Consider the following 24,408-nt stretch of genomic DNA (forward strand, 5'->3'; position numbering starts at 1 on the left):
CTCGAAGGTGAGTTTCTTATCATAACTCTTCGCACGCCAAATCGGTCAATATCAGAGGATCGATGGGTTTCAGTCAGGATTGGTCTGTTAATGGGTCCATTTACTTGGGCCTCGTTTTCTCTATTTCCATGTGTTCCATTTTCCACGAAGGGTACAGCAATTGATCATTCGAATAAAGCATTCTATAACATTCCTTAGCTGTTCAAGTGATTTTATACACAAGACAGAAGACATTCAAGCCGCACAACAGTCACGCAAAATTCAAGCTGCACAAATACGCATCATCTAAAACAACTAATTACATCGAAATATTGCATTCCAAATACTCGGGTCTGGGGAGTGTGATGGCTCGTATTTCTTCCTTCTGACCATGAGCAATCACGAACTTTGCTTTGGAGACTGCAACTTCGAATGAGAAGACTTGCCGGTAATGGCTTTCTTCACCTTCGATATAGAATGCTTGACCCTGGACCCGACACCCGACAGTATGTTGTGAGACTTCTTGTGGTGCCCCTTAACTTCGATGTCTTTGGAGGACTCCACCATGACAGGAGTGTCCTGCTCGGGGCTTGGCCTTCTGTGCTTGTCTTCGTTGGCTTCATCCTTCTCCTCGTCTTTCTTTGCTCCCTCAGATGGCATTTCTAATGAGCTGTCCATGGCGTCTCTCGTCTCCACAAAGTGCATTGGCATAGCCACCTGCAAATTCTCAGTTGCTGATGGATCCTTTAGGGGGTCGGACGGTGAAACAGCAGCCATATCGGTTGATGCAGGCTCCTCACATGCCTTTCTACCCAAAGTGCGAGTAACTTCCTCTCCTCCATGTTGGTCCAGAGGATTCTCATGTACCAGGATGCTCTCTTCGGGTTTCTCCAATGTTTTGGCAACTGTTTCATCCGCTTTTTGTAAAGCGTCAACTTTCCCAGTTTGAACCACCGTGGCCATCATCTCACATGGACTGCTTTCACTTGGATTTGCACCTTCCTGCGTAACAGCGGAAATCCTGTCTTCTTCCTGCTTGCTCTCTTCGTGAATGTCTCCGAACTCCTTATGAGCCAATGCACCTTCTTGAAATACATTCTTCTCCTGTAGTCATTGGAACATAAGAGTTCATATGGTTCTTACCAAAAGAGAGTCGGCTATGGATAAACAAATCATAATATTTTATATGGTTACCTCTTTCTTCAATGTCGTGGCTTTTGTCGAGCTATTTTTGGAGTTCGTAACATTCAGTTCAGCTACCTCTTCATGAACAGGGTTTCCTTCTTCATCATGTGCAGAACTTTTCTTTGACTCATGTTCTTCAACAAAGACCAGGTCTGTTGCGTCTCGTGCTCTACCTTCAACAAGCACATGGTCCTTTACGTCCTGCGGAAACCGTAATAGGGATTAGGGCTATACAAGTTTACGTGTAAAGAAAAAGCCAGAATCCTAGAAAGTCATGATAAAATGAATTCTCATTATTCCGGTCTTTCTTCCTGACCTCCTGGTACTGAAGTTCATGGACTATGGTCTTCAATGCTTTCATCTCTTCATCTTTTACTTCTTCTTCCTTCAGTATATTGTCACGATGGATCTCATCAGTTATTCCTTGAGCCACTGGATGAGGCTCATCGGATTCTTGTTCCTGGACAAATGGATAAACCGGCTGCTTGAATGTATACTTTTCTGATAACTGGATCAGCATTGATGATGAATTTTTAAGCAAGAGAATATTTCTTTGGTTGTATTAACTAGCCTCAGCTTTGACATACCTCTTCTCCAAAAGCGATATCCGGTGAGATGTCATTGGCTTTAATTACTTTCTCGGTTTGCTCTTCGACAGCTGAATTCCCGGTTTCCACCTCAAAATGCTTTTCATTGATCGCGGTATCCTCTAGTTGAGCGAAGACCTCATGAACTTCAAGAGTTGAAACAGATTGAGTGGCCCTTGCACTTACTTCCTCGGCCTTTTGAAAGTCGACTTCTTCCATGACCTCGGTGACAGAAGTTAATTCTAGATTCTCATTGTGTCGTAGCTCCACTCTTTTGGTATCGGAAGACTCTGGTACACTCACTTCTTCAGGAATTCCTCTGCTTTCGAGTTTACTTCCAGCCACATTCATGTTCTCTGCAGTTGTTCCTTTTATGGTGGTGACAGGTGCTTCAACAGAATCTGTGGATCCATTGACCGATTCAGAAGGCATTTCAATCCCTCTGAATTCCTCTGCACTGGCAATTTGTTTGCTAAGAGCCTCTTCAATCTCTTCATCCCCAAGTCTAGCCTTCGTTTCAGCAGTTTCTTGGGACTCCTGCTCGAGATCATTATAGGATTGTTCCACAGGCTTCTCATCCCATTGAGCTTCTAGCGAGCCGATCTCTGGTACTGCAGGACCAATGTTCTTACAATGAGGATCTGCTTCTTCTGGGATTTCCTTCTCAACATCCTTCACTTCCTCCGTCTCTTCCATGGGGATACTTATTTGTTCTTTTCGGCTCTCATCATTCTCGACTACTTGTGTCGTGGAGGATTCACTTTTGCTCACTGGATTGGCCTCAGCTTCTGGATTTCCTGCTTTTGTCTGTTCATTAAGGTATTTTGCTGCAATAACCTCAGCTGGTACTGAGCTAGTCTCTCTCTCCTGTGCAACATTATGGTTCTTTCTATTTATTGAATTATAGGAAAACTGGCAAACCATGGGTGCAGGAAGCACGATCTCCGAACAAAACTGACCTGGCATGATGCATGGATTTCCTCCGCGATGACACTTTTGTTAATCACCTCTTCTTCAATGCTCGGGTTTTCATCAGCTTTTCCTTGTGCAGCAAGCTCCTGATCCAAAAATATGGCATCAATATAACATTTCATACAGCATTTTGGGTACATTATTGTTTCAAGAAAAGAGTTGGGAGCCTTACAACCTTTACGCTCATAGTGTTTCTCAACTATTTCGTAATAAATATTTTGCAGTAGAAGTTATGACTCTTTACCTCTTCCTTCGAAGATGTGGATTCTGTTGGTAAGCACTTTCCAAAGTTTATCTCGCTCTTCTCGTTCTTAGTATTCAGTTCAGCTACTTCTTCATGAGCAGTATTTCCCTCCTCTTCTTTTGGAAAGCTTTTCTTTACTTCCTGGATTTCAACAAAAAGCCGGTCAGCTTCATTTTGTGCTCTGGCTTCATCAAGCGCACGGTCCTTCACATCCTGCAGAAACCGTAACACAGATCAAGGCTACAAGTTCACGTGTAAAGAGCAAAAATCCTAGAAACACGTAACGAAATGAATTTCCATTATGTCAGTCTTTCTGCCTCACCTGGTTCTGCAGTTCATGGACTGTGCTCTTCAGTGTCTCTGTCTCTTCTTCTTTTACTTCTTCGTCCTTCAGTTCATTCTCTTGACGGGTCTCTTCAGTTATCTCTTCTGCCACGGGACAGGGCTCGACTGGTTCTTGTTTCTGCACAGATGAATAAGCCGGCTTCAGTTAAAATGATCTATATACTATTCCTATAATTAAGTCAGCATTGATCATCGATTTGTAAGCAAGAGATTATCTCTGTTATCGTATTAAGTACTCTCAGCTCTGCATACCTCTTCTGTTGAAGCCATATCCAGCGAGATTTCATCGACCTTCATGATCTTCTTGCTCTCCTCTACATCCACTGAATTCCCAGTTGTCACCTCAAAATGCCTTTCTTTGACTTCTGCATCCTCTGGTTTGGCGGAGACCTCATGAATTTTAACATCCAACGCGGATTCAGCAGAAGTTAATTCAAGATTCTTGTTGTGTTTTTGCTCCACTTCTTTCATGGTCTCTTCTATTTCCTCGGTTATAGTTGTCGTATCCATGTCCGCTGCTTCCAATGGCAATGCTGAGACAGGAGCACGAACTTCTCTGCGGTCGGAAGAGTCCAATAGGCTTACTTCTCCCGGAATTCCTTCCGTTACGAATTTACTTACAGCCACATCTGTGTCCTCTACAGTTGTTTCTTCTATGACATATGTTGCTTCAACAGGATTGATAGAAGTTTTGGCTCGCCCGGAGGCCATTTGTGTTCCTTCTATTTCCTCTGCACTTTGATATTGTGTGATCTCGGGTTTAGCAGTTTCTTGGGACCCCTGCTCGAGGTCAATATTGGATTGTTCGACGGGCTTCTCGTCTTCTTGAGCTTCAGGCAAGCTGATCTCTGGTGCTGCTGGATCAATCTTCTCCCAACGAGAATCTGCTTCTTCCAAGATTTCCTTCTTGACATCCTCCGGTACCTTTGTGTCTTCTCGATTCTTATCACTGTCGACTACCCCTTTAACAGATGATTCACTGTTGCTTTCTGGATTTGCCGCAGTTTCGATATTTCCATCTTCTGTCTGTTCAGGGAGGTCTTCTGCTGCAATATCCTCAGCTGGTACTGAGCTAGAGTCTCTCTCCTATTCAAAATGTAACGTTGATTGTTCTGTTAGTAAATTAAGAAAAACTAGGACTGTTTCGATTTTCTCGAGAAGCTCAAGTTCCCAACAAAACTGACCTTGCGTGCTGCATTACTTTCCTCCATTGTGCAACCCTTTTCCATCACCTCTTCTTTGATGCTTGCACTTTCGTCAGCTCTCCTGAATGCACCATTCTCCTGTTCCATAATTACGGCATCAATAGAATGAATTCTGTAAGTTAATATATTCTCATGGGAAAATTAAATTCCGAGACACTACATTGACATGAATTCTTTTGCTGCCATACCTCTTCATAAAGAATGTTATCCCTTTTAGATTCCAATGCATTGTCGGAGTGGTTGTTAGGGTCAGCATCACTTCTTGCTGCATCTGAAATCATACTCTTTACTTCAATATCTTGTGCTACTGCTAGAATCTCGTGTGCGGATTCCTTTACAGTCTGATCATGCTCAGCTTCCCCTGAGTTGACGTCCGTTGCTTCCATAGCCATATTTGCAGCATTGCTGTCATCGTACGATGTCTCGATTTTTTCAGGGACCACCTCTTCCACACACTCTTCAGCATCGTTAGCTAGAACATCAGACGCAATGTTGTTTTCGTCATCTATTTTTTTTTCTGCTAATATTGGAGAAGATTCAGTCACTGAGTAGTTTTGTGCTGGAACTATGCCAAAGTCTCCCTCCTATACGAAATAAAGCTTTAGCTGTTAAAGAACACAAGAGACAATAATAGCACCAGAGGAAAGGAAGACTATGCTCCAAGGCTGACCTCGCTGGTATTTAATTTTCCTCGTGAAATTTCATTAGTCGCCTTTGTATCCTCTCCGCCTTCACTGTCGTGATTTCTTCCGTGATCGCCGTCATCCTGTTTAAGATGAGTTGGCAGTAATAAGAGAAACTGAGCATTAGAATAGCACAAATACAAAACTGCAATGAGAAAACTGACAGATTATCTGATTTTCTTTATCACCTTTTCGTCAGAGATTTTATCTTGGATGACACCCTCTGCTTCAATGGCATTCTCATCCTGTTTGCCAACCTCAACAGTCTCTTCCTCGGAGATCGAACTCCTAATTTCAGAATCCTTTGGTCCTAAAGTGTTTTCTTCAGTTTGGTTTTCTGCCTCGACATTTTCTGTCACTTCACTTCTCTGGGAGATTAAATCGGAAGTCGTCTCAGTTTCAACAATTAACTCCAATCTTTTCTCAATTGTGGAATCAGCATTCTCTGTCTCGCTTTCCTTTTCTATAGTATCCAGCTTTAGAGCTTCAACCGAAGCACTTCGATCCTCATCTTCTTCATGTCGAGGGTCCTCTGTAGCTTCAGTGGCTGCTGAGACTATGTCTTCCACTTGCTTGTCCTTCTCAATGCAATCTTCTTTTGTCACCTCTGCTGAAGAAGATAATTGTAGACTCTCATTCTCTTGCAGGATCGAATCTGTTACATCTTCTTCTTCGATATCCTCAGCTGTAGTTCCAGATTGCTCCATGGAGACAACTTTTTCTTCGCCGTGTTCTTTTGAAATATCCCGCTCTTCCTTTATGGATAACTCACTAGTGCTTTCTGAAACTCCTTTATTCTCCAAAATTTCTTCTTTTGTCGGTTCATCGTGGACTGCTGCTTCATCATACTCGGCCGAAACCGAGCTGCAGTCTTTTGTCTGCACAAGAAACAGTACTAGCATGAAGTTTGACAGGGAATAAATCAATGATTGTTGTGTTTGCCGCTGATAAAAGACAAGTTACCTCAAGAACACTATCTTCCTCGATCACCTGTTTTATGCTTTCTCTTCCATCGACTTCTCCATCACCATGATGCTTCTGTTTTTAAAGGATTCGATGGAAACACCAAACAAACTTTAGAATGACATGATTAAAGAAAATAAAGAACAAAGCAGGATGTCGACATCTGCATATGATTTCCCCACCTTGTCAATGATGTTTTCGTGCTGTTTGTCAGCTTCAATAGTCGCTTGCTCAACATTCAAGTTCCGGCTCTCAGAGTCTACTGATCCTGAAAACTCTTCTTCCATTTGAATTTCTGAAGTTGCTGCTTGTGTCATTTCAGCCCTCTCCGGAGAGAGATCAGCAGCACCGCTGGTTTCTGTGCTTTCTCCAATTGTTGCTGGAGATTCAGCATATTTTTTCCCACTTTCGGTTTCTAAAGGCTCCACCTTCAGAGCTTCAACTGGAGCACTCCGATTGTCACGTTCTTCGTGTGGAGTATCCTCTGCAGCTTCATTGGCTGTTGCAGCATCTACGGTTTGGTCGTCCTTGTCAATGCATTCTTCATTTTTCACATCCGTCTCAGGAACGCTGTCTTCCTCAATCACCTGCTTCATGCTTTCACTTACACTGACTTCTTCATCAAAACGATGCTTCTGTTTTTAAAGGATTTGACGGAAACACCAAACATACTTTAGAATGACATGATTAAAGAAATAAACAATAAAGCAAGATGTTGACATCTGCATATGATTACCCCACCTTTTCAATGATGATCTCGTGCTGTTTGTCAGCTTCAATAGTCACTTCCTCAATGTTCAAGTTCCGGCTCTCAGAGTCGACTGATCCCGGGAACTTTTCTTCCATTTGAATTTCTGAAGTTGCTTCTTGTGTCATTTTATCATTCTCTTCAGAGAGATCTGTAGCATTGCTGGTTTCTGCACTTTTCTCAGTTGTTGCTGGAGATTCAGCATATCCTGTGCCACTTTCCGTTTCTGAAGGCTCCACCTTTAGATCCTCAACTGGAGCACTCCAATCCTCACCTTCTTCGTGTGGTGTGTCCTCTGGAGCTTCTCTGGCTGCTGCAGAATCTGCGTTTTGGTTGTCCTTAACAATGCATTCTTCTTTTTTCAAATCCACTGCAGAAGATAATTCTAGACTCTTATTTTCTTGCACGACCAACTCTGTTACAGCTTTTTCTTTGACCTCAACTATATCTGCGGCTTGCTCCTCGGATACAACTTTTTGGTCATCATGCTCTTCTTGAATATCCTGCTCTTCTTTTGTGGATAATTCACCCGTGCTTGTCGAAAATCCCTTATTCTCCAATACTTCTGTTTGTTCACCATGAGCTGTTGCTTCGTCAATCTCAGTTGACATTGTGCTGCAGTGTCTCTTCTGCACAAAAAATAGTACTAGCATGAGCTTTGTGGAGATGAAGAAAAGAAGTTGTTCCCACAGCTCAATGATTGCCATGTTTGCGGGTGAAATATGAAAAGTTACCTCGGAAATACTGTCTTCCTGGATCATCTGTTTCGTGCTTTCACTTACATCGACATCTCCATCAACTTCTCCATCACCCAGACGCTTCTGTTTTTGGAGGATTGGACAAAAAGCACCAAACGAACTTTAGAATGACATAATTAAAGAGAATAAATAACAAAGCAATATGCTGAGATCTGCATATGATTTTTCCACCTCGTGGATGATGTTCTCATGCAGTTTGTCGGCCTGTCCTGAATCTTCACCTTTAGGGACCCCTTCCCCGTCAGTTTCATCTGGAGTGTGTTGTCTACCTTCATTGGCTTCAGTATCCCCGTGAATGGCTCGCTCTTCCTTTTCGAGCCATGCTTCTTTTGTCACCTCTGCTGCAGAAGATAACTCCAGGCTCGTATTCTGTTGCATCTCCTCACCTGTTTCATTCTCTTCATTGGTATCCTCAACCACTGCAGCAGTTTCAATCTCTGGAACTATAATCGGGCCTGGTGTCAAAATTTGAGCCTCCAACTCGCGTGATCGACCAGAAGTTGTTTCTTCTCCAGAAACTGATTCTGGGAATTGAGAATCAGACACATCCATTTCCCAGGAAGTTCCTTCGATTTCTCCGGTACTTGCAGTTGTCTTTGACTTCTCCTCCTCAATGGTTTCCTCGACTGCGTCCACTGCTTCAGTTTCCAGATGTTTGGAGCTACAGACTTCTTCAGGACCCGCTTTAGCTTCCTCATACTCATTATTTGAAACATCAGTGGCTGCTTCCTCTTTCTCCAGCTTTTCCTGCTCTGGAACAGATAGCTGACACACTTCTCCCGTATCCTCAGTCACCGAGTAATCTTGTGCTGGAACTATGCCAAAGTCTCCCTCCTATACGAAATAAAGCTTTAGCTGTTAAAGGACACAAGAAACAACAATAGCACCAGATGAAAGGGAGATTATGCTCCGAGGCTGACCTCGCTGGTCTTTAAGTTTCCTGAAGAAATTTCACGAGTTGCCTTTGTATCCTCCCCGCCTTCACTGTCATGATTTTTTCCGTGCTCACCGTCATCCTGTTTAAGATGAGTTGGCAGTAATAAGAGAAACTGAGCATTAGAATGGCACAAAAGCAAAACTGCAATGAGAAAACTGACCCATTATATGATTTTCTTTATCACCTTTTCGTCAGAGATTTTATCTTGGATGACACCATCTGCTTCAATGGCATTCTCATCCTGTTTTCCAACCTCAACAGTCTCGTCCTCGGAGATCGAACTCCTAATTTCAGAATCCTTTGGTCCTAATGTGTTTTCTTCAGTTTGATTTTCTGCCTTGACGTTTTCTGTCACTTCACTTCTCTGAGATATTAAATCAGAAATCGTCTCAGTTTCAACAATTAACTCCAATCTTTTCTCAATTGTTGAATCAGCATTCTCTGTCTCGCTTACCTTTTCTAGAGTGTCCAGCTTTAGAGCTTCAACTGGACCACTTCGATCCTCATCTTCTTCATGTTGAGTGTCCTCTGTAGCTTCAGTGGCTGCTGAGACTATGTCTTCCACTTGCTTGTCCTTCTCAATGCAATCTTCTTTTGTCACCTCTGTTGAAGAAGATAATTGTAGACTCTCATTCTCTTGCAGGATCGAATCTGTTACATCTTCTTCTTTGATATCCTCAACTATAGTTCCAGATTGCTCCACGGAGACAACTTTTTCTTCGTCATGTTCTTTTGAAATATCCTGCTCTTCCTTAATGGATAACTCACTTGTGCTTGCTGAAACTCCTTTACTCTCCAAAATTTCTTCTTTTGTCGGTTCATTGTGGACTGCTGCTTCATCATACTCGGCTGAAACCGAGCTGCAGTCTTTTGTCTGCACAAGAAACAGTACTAGCATGAAGTTTGACAGGGAATAAATCAATGATTGTTGTGTTTGTCGCTGATAAAAGACAAGTTACCTCAGGAACACTATCTTCCTCGATCACCTGTTTTATGCTTTCTCTTCCATCGATTTCTCCATCACCATGATGCTTCTGTTTTTAAAGGATTCGATGGAAACACCAAACAAACTTTAGAATGACATGACTAAAGAAAGTAAAGAACAAAGCAGGATGTTGACATCTGCCTATGTTTTCCCCACCTCGTCAATGATGTTTTCGTGCTGTTTGTCAGCTTCAATAGTCGCTTGCTCAACATTCAAGTCCCGGCTCTCAGAGTCTACTGATCCCGAAAACTCTTCTTCCATTTGAATTTCTGAAGTTGCTGCTTGTGTCATTTCAGCCCTCTCCGGAGAGAGATCAGCAGCACTGCTGGTTTCTGTGCTTTCTCCAATTGTTGCTGGAGATTCAGCATATTTTTTCTCACTTTCCGTTTCTAAAGGCTCCACCTTCAGAGCTTCAACTGGAGCACTCCGATTGTCACGTTCTTCGTGTGGAGTATCCTCTGCAGCTTCATTGGCAGTCGCAGCATCTACGGTTTGGTCATCCTTATCAATGCATTCTTCATTTTTCACATCCGCTGCAGAAGATAACACTAGACTTTCACTTTCTTGCACGACTGACTCTGTTAAATCTTTTTCTTTGATATCCTCAACTATATTCCAGGCTTGCTCCTCGGAGATGACTCTTTGTTCATCATGTTCTTCTGGGATATCCTGCTCTGTTGGAATTCCCTTATTCTCCAAGACTTCTTTTGCTTGTTCACCGTGAACTGCTGCTTCATCATTCTCCGTTGACGTCGTGCTGCAGGCTCTCTTCTACACAAGAAATAGTACTAGCATGAGGTTTAAGGGGACAAAGAAAAGATATTGTTTCCGCTGGAGCTGACCTCAATGACTGTTACATTTACAGATGAAATGCGAGTAGTTACCTCAGGATCGATGCTTCTGTTTTTAAAGGATTTGACGGAAACATCAAGTAAACTTTAGAATGACATGACTAAAGAAAGTAAAGAACAAAGCAGGATGTTGACATCTGCCTATGATTTCCCCACCTCGTCAATGATGTTTTTGTGCTGTTTGTCAGCTTCAATAGTCACTTGCTCAACGTTCAAGTCCCGGCTCTCAGAGTCTACTGATCCCAAAAACTCTTCTTCCATTTGAATTTCTGCAGTTGCTGCTTGTGTCATTTCAGCCCTCTCAGGAGAGAGATCAGTGGCATCGCTGGTTTCTGCACTTTCCCCGATTGTTGCTGGAGATTCAGCATGTTCTTTCCCACTTTTCGTTTCTGAAGGCTCCACCTTCAGAGCTTCAACTGGAGCACTCCGATCGTCACGTTCTTCGTGTCGAGTACCCTCTGCAGCTTCATTGGCTGTCACAGCATCTACGGATTGGTCGTCCTTATCAATGCATTCTTCTTTTTTCACATCCGCTGCAGAAGATAACACTAGACTTTCACTTTCTTGCACGACTGACTCTGTTAAATCTTTTTCTTTGATATCCTCAACTGTATTCCAGGCTTGCTCCTCGGAGATGACTCTTTGTTCATCATGTTCTTCTGGGATATCCTGCTCTGTTGGAATTCCCTTATTCTCCAAGACTTCTTTTGCTTGTTCACCATGAACAGCTGCTTCATCATTCTCCGTTGACGTCGTGCTGCATTGTCTCTTCTACACAAGAAATAGTACTATGAGGTTTAAGGGGACAAAGAAAAGATATTGTTTCCGCTTTAGCTGTCCTCAATGACCGTTACGTTTACAGATGAAATGCGAGTAGTTACCTCAGGAACGTTGTCTTCCTCAATCACCTGTTTGATGCTTTCCCTTACATTGACTTCTTCATCAAAACGATGCTTCTGTTTTTCAAGGATTTGACGGAAACACCAAACATTCTTTAGAATGACATGATTGAAGAAATAAACAACAAAGCAAGATGTCGACATCTGCATATGATTGCCCCACCTCATCAATGATGATCTCGTGCTGTTTGTCAGCTTCAATAGTCACTTCCTCAACGTTCAAGTTCCAGCTCCCAGAATTGACCGATCCCAGGAACTTGTCTTCCATTTGAATTTCTGAAGTTGTTTCTTGTGTCATTTTATCATTCTCTTGAGAGAGATCTGTAGCATTGCTGGTTTCTGCAACTTTCTCAGCTGTTGCTGGAGATTCAGTATATTCTGTGCTGCTTTCTGTTTCTTGGGACCCCTGCTCGAGGTCAATATTGGATCCTTTCTCGGGCTTCTCATCTTCTTGAGCTTCAAGCGGGCTGATCTCTGGTGCTGCTGAATCAATCTTCTCCCAACGAGAATCTGCTTCTTCCAGGATTTCCTTCTTGACATCCTCCGGTACCTTTGTGTCTTCTCGATTCTTACCACTCTCGACTGCCTCTTTAACGGATGATTCGCTTTTGCTTTCTGGATTTGCATCAGTTTCGAGATTTCCATCTTGTGTCTGTTCAGGGAGGTCTTCTGCTGCAATATCCTCAGCTGGTACTGAGCTAGAGTCTCTCTCCTATTCAAAATGTAACGTTTCATGGTTCTGTTAGTGAATTAAGAAAAACTAGGACTGTTTCCATTTTCTCGAGAAGCTCAAGTTCCCAACAAAACTGACCTTGCATGCTGCATTACTTTCCTCCATTGTGCGGCCTTTTTCCATCACCTCTTCTTTGATACTTGCGCTTTCATCAGCTCTCCTGAATGCACCATTTTCCTGTTCCATAAATATTGCATCAATAGAATGAATTCTGTAAGTTAATATATTCTCATGGGAAAATTACATTCCGAGACACTGCATCGACATGAACTCTTTTGTTGCCATACCTCTTCATAAAGAATGTTATCACTTTCCGCTTCCAATGCATTGTCAGAGTGGTTGTTACGGTCAGCATCACTTCTTGCTACATCTGAAATCATACTCTTTACTTCAATATCCTGTGCTACTGCTAGAATCTCGTGTGCGGATTCCTTTTCAGTCTGATCATGCTCAGCTTCCCCTGAGTTGACGTCCGTTGCTTCCATAGCCATATTTGCAGCATTGCTTTCATCGTACGATGTCTCGATTTTCTCAGGGACCACCTGTTCCACACACTCTTCAGCAACATTAGCTAGCACATCAGACGCAATGTTGCGTTCTTCATCTATATTTTTTTCTGCTAATATAGGAAAAGATTCAGTCACCGAGTAGTTTTGTGCTGGAACTATGCCAAAGTCTCCCTCCTATAAGAAATAAAGCTTTAGTTGTTAAAGGACACAAGAAACAATAATAGCACAAGAGGAAAGGAAGACTATGCTCCGAGGCTGACCTCACTGGTCTTTAAGTTTCCTCGTGAAATTTCACGAGTCGCCTTTGTATCCTCTTCGCCTTCACTGTCGTGACTTTTTCCGTGCTTGCCGTCATCCTGTTTAAGATGAGTTGGCAGTAATAAGAGAAACTGAGCATTAGAATGGCACTAATGCAAAACTGCAATGAGAAAACTGACAGATTATCTGATTTTCTTTATCACCTTTTCGTCAGAGATTTTATCTTGGATGACACCATCTGCTTCAATGGCATTCTCATCCTGTTTGCCAACCTCAACAGTCTCTTCCTCGGAGATCGAACTCCTAATTTCAGAATCCTTTGGTCCTAAAGTGTTTTCTTCAGTTTGGTTTTCTGCCTCGACATTTTCTGTTACTTCACTCCTCTGGGACATTAAGTCGGAAATCGTCTCAGTTTCAACAATTAACTCCAAGCTTTTCTCAATTGTTGAATCAGCATTCTCTGTCTCGCTTTCCTTTTCTAGAGTATCCAGCTTTTGAGCTTCAACCGGAGCACTTCGATCCTCATCTTCTTCATGTCGAGTGTCCTCTGTAGCTTCAGTGGCTGCTGAGACTATGTCTTCCACTTGCTTGTCCTTCTCAATACAATCTTCTTTTGTCACCTCTGCTGAAGAAGATAATTTTAGACTCTCATTCTCTTGCAAAATCGAATCTGTTACATCTTCTTCTTTGATAACCTCAACTGTAGTTCCAGATTGCTCCATGGAGACAACTTTTTCTTCGTCATGTTCTTTTGAAATATCCTGCTCTTCCTTTATGGATAACTCACTTGTGCTTGCTGAAACTCTTTTAGTCTCCAAAATTTCTTCTTTTGTCGGTTCATCGTGGACTGCTGCTTCATCATACTCGGCCGAAACCGAGCTGCAGTCTTTTGTCTGTAGAAGAAACAGTACTAGCATGAAGTTTGACAGGGAATAAATCAATGATTGTTGTGTTTGTCGCTGATAAAAGACAAGTTACCTCAGGAACACTATCTTCCTTGATCACATGTTTTATGCTTTCTCTTCCATCAACTTCTCCATCACCATGATGCTTCTGTTTTTAAAGGATTCCACGGAAACACCAAGCAAACTTTAGAATGACATGATTAAAGAAAATAAAGAACAAAGCAGGATGTTGACATCTGCATATGATTTCCCCACCTCATCAATGATGTTTTCGCGCTGTTTGTCAGCTTCGATAGTCGCTTGCTCAACATTCAAGTTCCGGCTCTCAGAGTCTACTGATCCTGAAAATTCATCTTCCATTTGAATTTCTGAAGTTGCTGCTTGTGTCATTTCAGCCCTCTCAGGAGAGAGATCAGCGGCACCGCTGGTTTCTGTGCTTTCTCCAATCGTTGCTGGAGATTCAGCATACTCTTTCCCACTTTCCGTTTCTAAAGGCTCCACCTTCAGAGCTTCAACTGGAGCACTCCGAACGTCATGTTCTTCGTGTGGGATATCCTCTGCAGCTTCTTTTTTCACATCCGCTGCAGAAGATGATACTAGACTTTCACTTTCTTGCACGACTGACTCTGTTGCATATTTTTCTTTGGAGATGACTTTTTGTTCGTCATGTTCTTCTGGGATATCCTGCTCTGTGGGAATTCCCTTATTCTCCAAGACTTCTTTTGCTTGTTCACCGTGAGCTGCTGCTTCATCATTCTCAGTTGATGTCGTGCTGCAGTATCTCTTCTACACAAGAAATAGTGCTAGCATGAGGTTTAAAGGGACAAAATAAAGATATTGTTTCCGCTGGACCTGACCTTAATGACCTCAATGAAATGCGAGTAGTTACCTCAGGAAATCTGTCTTCCTCGATCACCTGTTTCATGCTTTCCCTTACATTGACTTCTTCATCAAAACGATGCTTCTGTTTTTAAAGGATTTGATGGAAACACCAAACGTACTTTTAGAATGACATGATTAAAGAAATAAACAACAAAGCAAGATGTTGACATCTGCATATGATTAACCCACCTCGTCAATGATTATCTCGTGCTGTTTGTCAGCTTCAATAGTCACTTCCTCAGCGTTCAAGCTCCAGCTCCCAGAGTCGACCGATCCCTGGAACTTTTCTTCCATTTGAATTTCTGAAGTTGCTTCTTGTGTCATTTTATCATTCTGTTGAGAGAGATCTGTAGTATTGCTGGTTGCTGCACTTTTCTCAGCTGTTGCTGGGGATTCAGCATATTCTGTGCTGCTTTCCGTTTCTGAAGGCTCCACCTTTAGATCTTCAACTGGAGCACTCTGATGCTCACCTTCTTCATGTGTTGTGTCCTCTGCAGCTTCATTGGCTGCTGCAGAATCTGCGTTTTGGTTGTCCTTAACAATGCATCCTTCTTTTTTCACATCCACTGCAGAAGATAATTCTAGACTCTCATTTTCTTGCACGACCGACTCTGTTACAGCTTTTTCTTTGATATCCTCAACCATATCCGCGGCTTGCTCCTCGGATACAACTTTTTGTTCATCATGCTCTTCTTGAATATCCTGCTCTTCTTTTGTTGATAATTCACTTACGCTGGTCGAAACTCCCTTGTTCTCCAATACTTTTGTTTGTTCACCGTGAGCTGCTGCTTCGTCAATGTCAGTTGACGCCATGCTGCAGTGTCTCTTCTGCACAAGAAATAGTACTAGCATGAACTTTGTGGAGATGAAGAAAAGAAGTTGTTCCCACAACTCAATGATTGCCATGTTTGCAGGTGAAATATGAAAAGTTACCTCGGAAATACTGTCTTCCCGGATCATCCGTTTCGTGCTTTCACTTCCATCGACATCTCCATCAACTTCTCCATCACCCTGACGCTTCTGTTTTTGAAGGATTCGACAAAAGCACCAAACGAACTTTAGAATGACATAATTAAAGAAAATAAATAACAAAGCAATATGCTGAGATCTGCATATGATTTTTCAACCTCGTGAATGATGTTCTCATGCAGTTTGTCAGCCTGTCCTGAATCTTCACCTTTAGGGACCCCTTCCCCGTCAGTTTCATCTGGAGTGTGTTGTCTACCTTCATTGGCTTCAGTATCCCCGTGAATGGCTCGCTCTTCCTTTTCGAGCCATGCTTCTTTTGTCACCTCTGCTGCAGAAGATAACTCCGGGCTCGTATGCTGTTGCATCTCCTCACCGGTTTCATTCTCTTCATTGGTATCCTCAACCACTGCAGCGGTTTCATTCTCTTCGTTCTCTGGAACTATAACCGGGCCTGGTGTCAAAATTTGAGCCTCCAACTCGCATGATCGACCAGAAGTTATTTCTTCTCCAGAAACTGATTCTGGGAATTGAGAATCAGACACATCCACTTCCCTGGAAGTTCCGTCGATTTCTCCGGCACTTGCAGTTGTCTTTGACTTCTCCTCCTCAATGGTTTCCTCGACTGCGTCCACTGCTTCAGTTTCCGGATGTTTGGAGCTACAGACTTCTTCAGGACCCGCTTTAGTTTCCCCATACTCGATATGTGAAACATCAACGGCTGCTTCCTCTTTCTCCAGCTTTTCCCGCTCTGGAACAGATTGCTGACACATCGAGTTAGATGAGACCTCTTCTCCCGCATCCTCAGTTTGTGGAATTAAGAAACTTCCATGTTCCTGAATTTTTTCTGTTTCGAAATCTTCTGAGGTGGATTCACATTCACTTCTTCCTGTTGTGATTTCCTCAGCATGCACATTTTCAACTTTCACTTCAGTACACTCCGATCCAAGGCCGGAGTCTCCCTCCTATATATCAGAATACACTTTTATGGTCATGCTAGTGGGTAAAAGAAACAGTAGCTGCATCAAAACGTTCTCCAAAGTGAGAATTCGTAATTCTTAATGTTAGTGCGGTGCTGACCTCAACGGTTATGCTTTCCACTGGTGACGGTGCAAGGATATCCTCGGAGTTGGCTACTTCATTGATCACTTGCTCTTTAGAACTTTCGCAGCCATGGGATTTTTCCTCGCCATCATCAACCTTTCATGGTATTCAGGTTACAAGCACAGCCTTAGGAAAGTTCAAAAGGAAAGAAATAAATGGAAGTCCGCTGTCTTGAATACGCACCTCTTCGCTCAAAACTTTCTCCACAATAGGATCATTCACTTCAGATGTTTTTTCACACTGCTTCTCAGGCTCGGAGCTTATAGCTAATTCCTCAGAAGTTGGCTGGTTCTTGGCACCCTCGAGCACCGTGGAATGGTCACGAGCTTCAGTTTCTGAGATGACTGCTGACACTGTTTCGCTATCTTTTTCTTGAATCTCAGACTTGGGTGCTCCATCTGTTTGAGCAGCTTCCTCGTCCAGGCATTTTTCTTCTCTTACCTCCGCAACTAAAAACGATTCCAAGTTAACATCACGTTGGATCTTCAATTCCTTGTCGTCTTCAACAGCTTTCTCATTCTCAGTGTCATCATACTGCTCAGCATTTAAGAAGACAAACATTAGTATAACCAACAAAGCCAAGGAAGCATCTGTGAGAAACGCTTTTGGCTATTTATAAATGTCTTCTGACCTCCTTTGTCAATTCAATGGCCTCCGTGGGTTCATCTATATTTCCACACCGCTCAGTCTCCGATGGGGACTCCATTTTCTCTTTTTTCTCTTCGCCACTCATATCATTGGGTATGCATTCCAGATCAATAACTTTATTGGCATCATCTGCAATGCGGCTCTCGTCGGATTTTTGGGACATGTCCTCTTTAGTTCCGGAAAGTGCTTCATAACTCTGATCTTCAGGTGCTGGTCCGGAGGCACGTCTGATCTTTTCTCCTGCATCTACTGGATCAGTTACCTGGTCCAAGCCAATGAATTAGTTTTACATGCTATTATTGTTTCGGACTGTTCAAGCTTCCTGTTTGATGTCTAATTAAATGAATTGTTCGGCTAAACTAAAACTCTCACCTTTTCTATGACATCTCCACCTGATATTGAGTCGAGTGGTGCATATTCAGGCTTGTTGTCTTCCTCTAATTCTTCATTGGGGTTCTTGGAGGCCGAGCTTTCTTCCAAGCTTATCTTATCGGTTTCTGAGCTAACAAAGAGTGATTCAGATTTCTCCGAGGCTTCATCACGGACCTTCTCACATTCGCTATTGTCCATTTGAACATCTTGGTCCAAAGAATTCTGATATGACACTTTTGTTTCATCACTCTTACCTTGATCATTTATATGTGTAGTCGCATTTCTCATCAGAATCTCTGCATTGTCATCCTGTTCATTGTATGAATGTAACAAGAACAACTTTAGGGGAAAAAATGAAAAATAAATTGAGTTTCACCATTTGGAATAGCATACCTCTTCACATGAAACTTTCTCATCTATCGAATCATTTGCTCCGTTTGTCTTCTCAGACTGCTTCTTAGGCTCCGAGGTTATAGTTATTTCCTCAGAAGTCACCTGCTTAGTGGCGTCCCCAAATTCAGCGGGGACTTCACCTGCTTCGGCTTCCGAAATTGCTTCTTGTGATGTTTCGCTGTCATGCTCGTGAATTTCTGGTTTCATTGTTCCTTCATGGCCATGAACATTTGCCTCATCTTCTACTTTTGTAGTTCCCTCTGGACTTTCAGGTGCTTCAACCTCGGACTTGGGTGCTCCATTTGTTTGCATATCTTCCTCTTCCGAGCATTTCTCCTCTCTTTCCACTGCAGCTAAAGATGACTCCAGGTTATCTTCACGTTGCAACTTCATTTCCTTTTCATCCTCAGCAGCTTCCTCTGTGTCATCGCGCTGCTTGGCACATAAGAAGATAAACGTTATTATGTATAACAACATAACTGGCACATCTATAGAAAATGATTTTGCAGATATGCGAAGATGTCTCCAGACCTCTTGTGTTAATTTGATGGCAGTTTCATGTTGCTCATTCTCCGAGGTGGACTCCTTTTGCTCTTTTATTTCTGTGCTACTCATTTCACTCGGTATGCATTCCTGATCTGTACTTGTATTGGCATTATATGCGATGCGGCTCTCGTCGGCACAGCTGATCTCTTTTCCGACATCTGCTGGATCAATGACCTGCACCACACCAATTGGTTAGTTTGACATATGACCCTATCAGGCTACATTGCTTGTTGTTCAAGCTTCCTGTTCGATTTTAAGCAAATGTATTACCGCAAGTACATAAGCTGAAACTCTCACCTCTTCTCCGACACCAGCGTCTAGTTTCAAGTCAATTGTTATATTTTCCAGCTTGTAATCCTCCCTTGATTCTCCGTCAGGAATCTTGGAGTCCAAGCTTTCTTCTAAGACTATCTTCTCAGTTTCCAAACTTGTTGGGAGTGATTCGGTGTTGTCCAAGGCCTCCTCGCAGGCTTTATCATATTCATTTACATCCATTTGAACTTTTTGGTTCGAGGAGTTCTCATCTGATTGTTCGGTTGCATCAGTCTTACAGTGATTAGTCATATCCATAGCCTCATTTTTCATCCAAGTCTCCACATCTTTATGTATGTGCTCTTTGGATTGTATTTGGGTTTCTATGCATACATCTTCACCGAGTTCTGCTTGTTCACTCACTGTGGCACTATTTTCGGCAGCAACTGTGTGTGTTTCATCCATCTGCATCGGGATCTCCTCTGTCATTTCACTTCTATCGACTTCTTGAACCTCCTGAACCTCCACCACTGATTCTGTGTTAATGAGCACTGGTTTTTCTTGAGTCACTGTCAGGGAATCTTGTGATACTTCTGTTGATGGCTTTTCAAGGATCATCTCTGCATGCTTGTCACTTGCTGCAGTGAGAGGTTCATCTGACCCACATTCCTTTGTTTTCTCCTCCACAACATCGTCCATTGTCAGACTCACATTCTCGGCACCCTCGTCTGACTTTGAGGTTTCTTCTTTTCTCGCATCAATCTCTTCGATTGGAGTATCAGTGCTTCGATCTTGACTTTTGGCTTCTGATACCTCATTGATTGTGCCTACTTCATCTTTAGGTGAAGCAACTTCCTCAAAGTTTGCAGGATTGCGCCTGAGCGGTTCTTCTTGTGCTGCTTCCTCATCCAATAGTCTCGAAACATCAACAGGTAATGGCAGGTTAGGTTCTGCAGCAGTTTCCTTGGAGGCATCGGCTTGCACATCTTCTTCTGAGTGAGTTATTTCGTATTGTTCTGCCAATGCCAGACTGTCTTCTTTGGCCTGCTGAAGGGATGATCCTAGAATTAGAACTAGTAAGGATATTACATATCAGGAAATCGTTTGGTTGCATAGTATTCGACATTTTAGGAGTTGGAATTAATCAATGCATAAGCAATTATATCAGACAGAAAAGATTGTCACACAACTCGGACTTCATGGAACCAATGAACGGAGAATCTGGCAATCATTAATAATAAGAACAACAATCTTGAGAATGTTGGATTTGAGTTAACCTGAATACCGGTATGTTCCTCGGGAGCTTCTTTCGAAGAATTTGCCACGTCTGTTCCACTTTGAAGCACCCCCAGTTCCTCAGCCGAACTTGTTTCTTCTATCATCGGCTCTTTGGTGTCTTTATCTCCGGCAACTCCTTGATTCGTCTCCTGCTCCTGTGGCATTCAAATTTACCTTCTATCAAATCGAATAAGGAGAAGCACATATATATGATTCGGATAAAGCTATGAGAAGCATTTTTGCTCTGATAAATACTTCCCTAGTTTTACAGGCTGATATAAGAAGAAAATGTGCATATCTGAAAACCAACCTTTTCTGTGGATGAATGCTCTGAGATCATGCCCTCAGAATCTTTCGGTGTTTTGAATTCTTCTTTAGCTTGTATCTTCTGTGTCTTGGGAGCTTCACTGTATCCATTTTCTTGCTCTTTGGGTTCAGAATCTGAGATTTCATCTAACTTTTCAGCTTCCACATTGATGGCTTCAATCTCTTCTTCAGTATGACTTTGCAGGAGATTCTGCTGAAATGCACCATTTTGAAATACAGTCATCACGGAGATAACCATTTCAGTTATCGTGATTGATACTCAAAAGGCTTTGGAACTCAGATGATCGAGGTTTTATGTAAAGACTCTTTACCTGATCAGTGGATGAATGCCCTGCAAAGGCAATCTCCGTGCTTCCGCTTGCATCAGTTTTGTCTTCTGCCTGTGTTTCCTTCGCTTCATGGACTTCACGCTTTTCCTCAACGAGTTCCTCTGTCTTGAAGCTCGAGATATCAATCATCTTATCAGTTTCCATGCCATCCACTCCACTGTTTAGTTCGCCTGCTTCTTGAATCAATGGTAAGTACTCCTAATCGGCAACACAGAACCAGACTTCAGTCAGTGCAAAATTTATTATCTTAGTTAGTATAAGAAAAATTTGGATACTTGACAAAAGCTAACCTTCTCTGGGACAGGAACCTCCTCGCTTTCATCGGCTCCAATTTGTATTCCCTTAGATACCGCAGCTCCATTCTCTTCACTGATTCGTTCCTTGGACTCGATGCACATGATTTCATCGAGCCTTTTGGCTTCCGTATCATTCTGTCCATTGTTTAATTGGTCTACTTCTTCAATTAGCAGAAGATTCTGTTGCATTGTCAAGAACATAATTAGTAAACTTCAGAACCAAATAATCATCTTACTATTCTAAAAGATATATAGCTAACCTTCTCATCGGATGGTTTCCCTGCAATGACACTGTCTACGTCTTCGCCAGACATGGATTCCTTTTCAGCTCGTGTTTCCTTTTGCACGGTGGCCTCCTTCTCTTCAACTAGCTTTTCGACTGCTGCTTCATCAGCTGCCGGGGGATCCTGTGTATTGGAATAATTCGCAGTCATAAACTTTAGCCAGTAAAAACTAATGCTGTAGAAAACATTAAACAACATGGTAGAGTTTGGACTGCATAAAGGTATTGGAAGCACATAAGTAAACCTTTTCCGCAGATGGATGAGCTGCAGCTGCAATCTCTGTGCTTTTGCTTGCTTCATATTCATCGCCGATCTTTGTTTCCATGGACAAAGGAGATTCAATCTCTTCAGCAACATCTACTTTGCTCAGGGTAGGCGTCTCCTCTTTAATCGGTAGAGTTGCTTCAGCGTCACGTAGCTCCTCAGTAACTGAGTGAATGCAACCCTCAGGCTTCTTGATGTCCAGTTTGCTTTGTTCTGTGAAGCCTTCCTCGTGCTTTTCGACAGCATGGAAGTCAAGCACGACACTCCTGTTGGAATTGGAGTCATTTGCTTCTTCTTGATGGTAATCAACATTGCTTTCATCAACTGGACTGAATCCCGTGGCAATGGTATCGGAATTCTGCAGCTCCAGTGGGGTCTGAACTTCTGGTTCAATCAAACCTGCTGGCTCGCTCTTACAGTCTATCTCATCTTCGACTGGTTTCGCATCTTTCATCTCGTTCGACTCAGATAAACTTTTGGTCTCATTAGGACTGTGAACTAAAGATGCTCCAGTGTTTGCACCTTCAGACTCTCCAGGATTCCTCTCGCCATATTCCTGATCAGGCCTTTCTGGTTCGATATCTTCCGCACTCATCTCCAAGGCACTTACTTCTTTCCCAATAACCATAGCGAATTCTTCCGTTGAAGTCTCCTGATATGCGTTGTCCCCTTCAATCACTTTAACTTTTGCCTCGTCGATCTTTGCTAGGAGTATGGTTTCTGTCGTATCTTTGATGCAACTTTTTCTGCTCACCTCTTCTTCAAACTTCTCTTCTTCTCCTCCAGCTTTTTGAATGGCTTCATCCGGTCCATCATTCTCTAGCTGTTTCTCCGGCGTTAACATTTTATTCTCGGCTTCATTTCCTTCGACATTGACTTTGGCAGATGGATGTGATTCTGAAAAACTCTCACCTTCCAAGGTTCTGCCATGGCCTTCACAGGCATGCCGCACAGTATCCTCAGTCTTACAGCCGATATCCTCACTTCCAAGTTTCACTGCGATTTCTGTTGCCTCAGGTGGCTGGTGCGGCACGGCACGAGACTTCTTCAGTTCTTCCAGGGAAAACTCGTTCATGATTTGCTCCACCTTTCCACTCGAATATTCCTGCATAAAAGAACAGTCAGACTTCAAGAACTATATGGCTAATGCCATGTTCACTCATAAATACGTCTTTATCCAAATAATTATTTTTAATGATTACTGTTCGACAAAAACGATCAAGCTTCTCTGATAAAGGGCCTCTTCACGGTTTTCCATTGAAAACTTCAGTAAAATTGATTTATGTTGACTGATAACATGTCGATTATAGCACAACCAATTGAAATTTTGTTAGGCCAAAGCAACTGTAATATTGATACATCGTACTTCTGAGCGACTGCAGTATTGATACTCGAATGCAAGGAAGGCTGTTAATGGAAGCAAAACAGAGTACTGATACTGCTGAACAGATTCATCTTACAAAAACCTGGATCAAACTTCCAAGCAAATGGATTTTTTGTCGAATTTTCATTTGCAATGAATCCTCACATGGTAACTAGTAATTTTCTGTGTTAATGAACCAAATAGCAAGCAGGTTGAGAAGTTGACGCTTGACAATAAACTTACTCTAAGAGGATGATCATGCTAACATGTAAAATTCTATGCGCATGCCGATCCATATCATCTAAGAAGAGCCCAAACTACAGTTAGAACATTCATGATGAACAGAAACAAAGAAGAGGACTAAGTTTACATGATATAAGAGATCCGATCATCGTGTTCCTTACCATCGTTGACACTGGTTCTACGAACTCAGCTTCCGTCGCCATTGTCTACAGTGTGCTGATGCTCAGAGGTTATGGAATATCATGAAGAACTTTCTGCAACTCTAAAAGCAATTAAGCCGCAACTAAGGGCCTTCATCCTCTTTATATGGAACCTCTACGGCCCGAGTTGATCGAACTGTTTAAACTTTGAATATAGTTGGATGCATTAGATAAGAAGCGTTATTATTGCTCAATGGATACGTTCCGAAAAGTGGCAAAGAAGGGACAAACCACCAACTTGGGTATATCCTAATTATTTTTTGTGAGTTGGCTCACCATGTGATGTGATGGTCCTGCTGATTGAGAGTGCACATGTACACAAGGACAGTAATTCCTATGGAACTTCTGGGTACAAAAATAGAAATAAAAACCGTACATGGACGAGAATGGCTGCTGGACCTTTCAGGGGCCGCTAGGGATCGTCAGATCAGGGTGGAACCCACCCCGAATTGCTGATCTAACGGCCCCGAGAGGCCCCCGCTTCTGGACCGGATATTTTCCAGGTTTCCAGCTAATTTCGGGTTTCCGGATGGGTCTTAGGAAAGATTAACAGAGACTTTCATGGTGTTTTGGCTGACAAAAAGAAACTGCCACTAGCCTCTTTCCTTTTCGTCAGAAGGTTACATGCAGTGTTGGGGTCCCAATCAATGCCATTTTGATTATCACACAGCTGGGAAAGTGCACATTCTTAGTCCGGTTGAAGAATCCATCTTCCAGTATCTTTCGATGAATTCAGATTCTTTATCAGCAACATAAGTGCAGTCGGCCCCCGGCTCTCGATCTTCCTGGTACAGTAAGAACAGGAACGGTTTAATCATGGAGATATGATGTTTGCTGTGCGAGTACCGGCAGTTGTCATAGCATCAGAAGCTAGGGAACCGGAGAAAGGACGGATCGTGAGATCGCATCGGCTTG

General features: G+C 42.6%; 1 protein-coding gene across 12 annotated transcripts; it reads right to left on the reverse strand.

Annotated features, from left to right (window-relative positions):
* Window positions 1–160: 160 nt before the first annotated feature.
* On the reverse strand, window positions 161–23,637 carry LOC116197209. 12 transcript variants are annotated; one of them, XM_031527271.1, is made up of 50 exons: window positions 23,455–23,636; window positions 21,668–22,792; window positions 21,400–21,546; window positions 21,134–21,319; window positions 20,826–21,041; window positions 20,498–20,707; window positions 20,187–20,342; window positions 18,955–19,956; window positions 18,643–18,831; window positions 18,112–18,543; window positions 17,973–18,027; window positions 17,719–17,843; window positions 17,330–17,608; window positions 16,882–17,232; window positions 16,675–16,794; window positions 15,756–16,559; window positions 15,562–15,648; window positions 14,818–15,456; window positions 14,636–14,710; window positions 14,002–14,532; window positions 13,820–13,894; window positions 13,045–13,734; window positions 12,844–12,939; window positions 12,362–12,757; window positions 12,153–12,251; window positions 11,505–12,053; window positions 11,324–11,398; window positions 10,599–11,213; window positions 9,748–10,362; window positions 9,566–9,640; window positions 9,061–9,480; window positions 8,791–8,970; window positions 8,590–8,685; window positions 7,841–8,503; window positions 7,646–7,732; window positions 6,905–7,540; window positions 6,346–6,798; window positions 6,164–6,238; window positions 5,389–6,078; window positions 5,188–5,283; window positions 4,706–5,101; window positions 4,497–4,595; window positions 3,565–4,398; window positions 3,290–3,430; window positions 2,968–3,180; window positions 2,711–2,809; window positions 1,752–2,618; window positions 1,481–1,645; window positions 1,174–1,365; window positions 161–1,083 (listed from the first exon to the last, which is right to left on the reverse strand). In XM_031527271.1, exons 1-50 carry the CDS (start codon window positions 23,494–23,496, stop codon window positions 379–381), a joined length of 17,163 nt encoding a protein of 5,720 aa, XP_031383131.1. In that variant the 5' UTR covers window positions 23,497–23,636; the 3' UTR covers window positions 161–378. The 12 variants fall into 12 exon arrangements, with proteins under 12 accessions (XP_031383131.1, XP_031383130.1, XP_031383124.1 ...); XM_031527270.1 differs by having other exon boundaries at window positions 12,362–12,616; window positions 12,719–12,757; window positions 17,719–18,027; XM_031527264.1 differs by having other exon boundaries at window positions 17,719–18,027; window positions 20,498–20,704.
* Window positions 23,638–24,408: the final 771 nt, after the last annotated feature.

The sequence above is a fragment of the Punica granatum genome, chromosome 2 (genome assembly GCF_007655135.1).
Source record: "Punica granatum isolate Tunisia-2019 chromosome 2, ASM765513v2, whole genome shotgun sequence".
Classification (NCBI taxonomy): domain Eukaryota; kingdom Viridiplantae; phylum Streptophyta; class Magnoliopsida; order Myrtales; family Lythraceae; genus Punica; species Punica granatum.

Bases quoted from the DNA above. Each gene is read 5' to 3' on its own strand.
- LOC116197209 (XM_031527262.1), bottom strand. From the start codon at position 23,496: ATGGCGACGGAAGCTGAGTTCGTAGAACCAGTGTCAACGATG. The intron at 11,399-11,504 runs GTGGGGCAATCA...CTTGAAAAACAG, and splicing joins ACGAGATCATCATTGATGAG to AAGCATCGTTTTGATGAAGA. The intron at 7,541-7,645 runs GTAACTTTTCAT...TTTTTTGTGCAG, and splicing joins AGGAAGACAGTATTTCCGAG to AAGAGACACTGCAGCACAAT.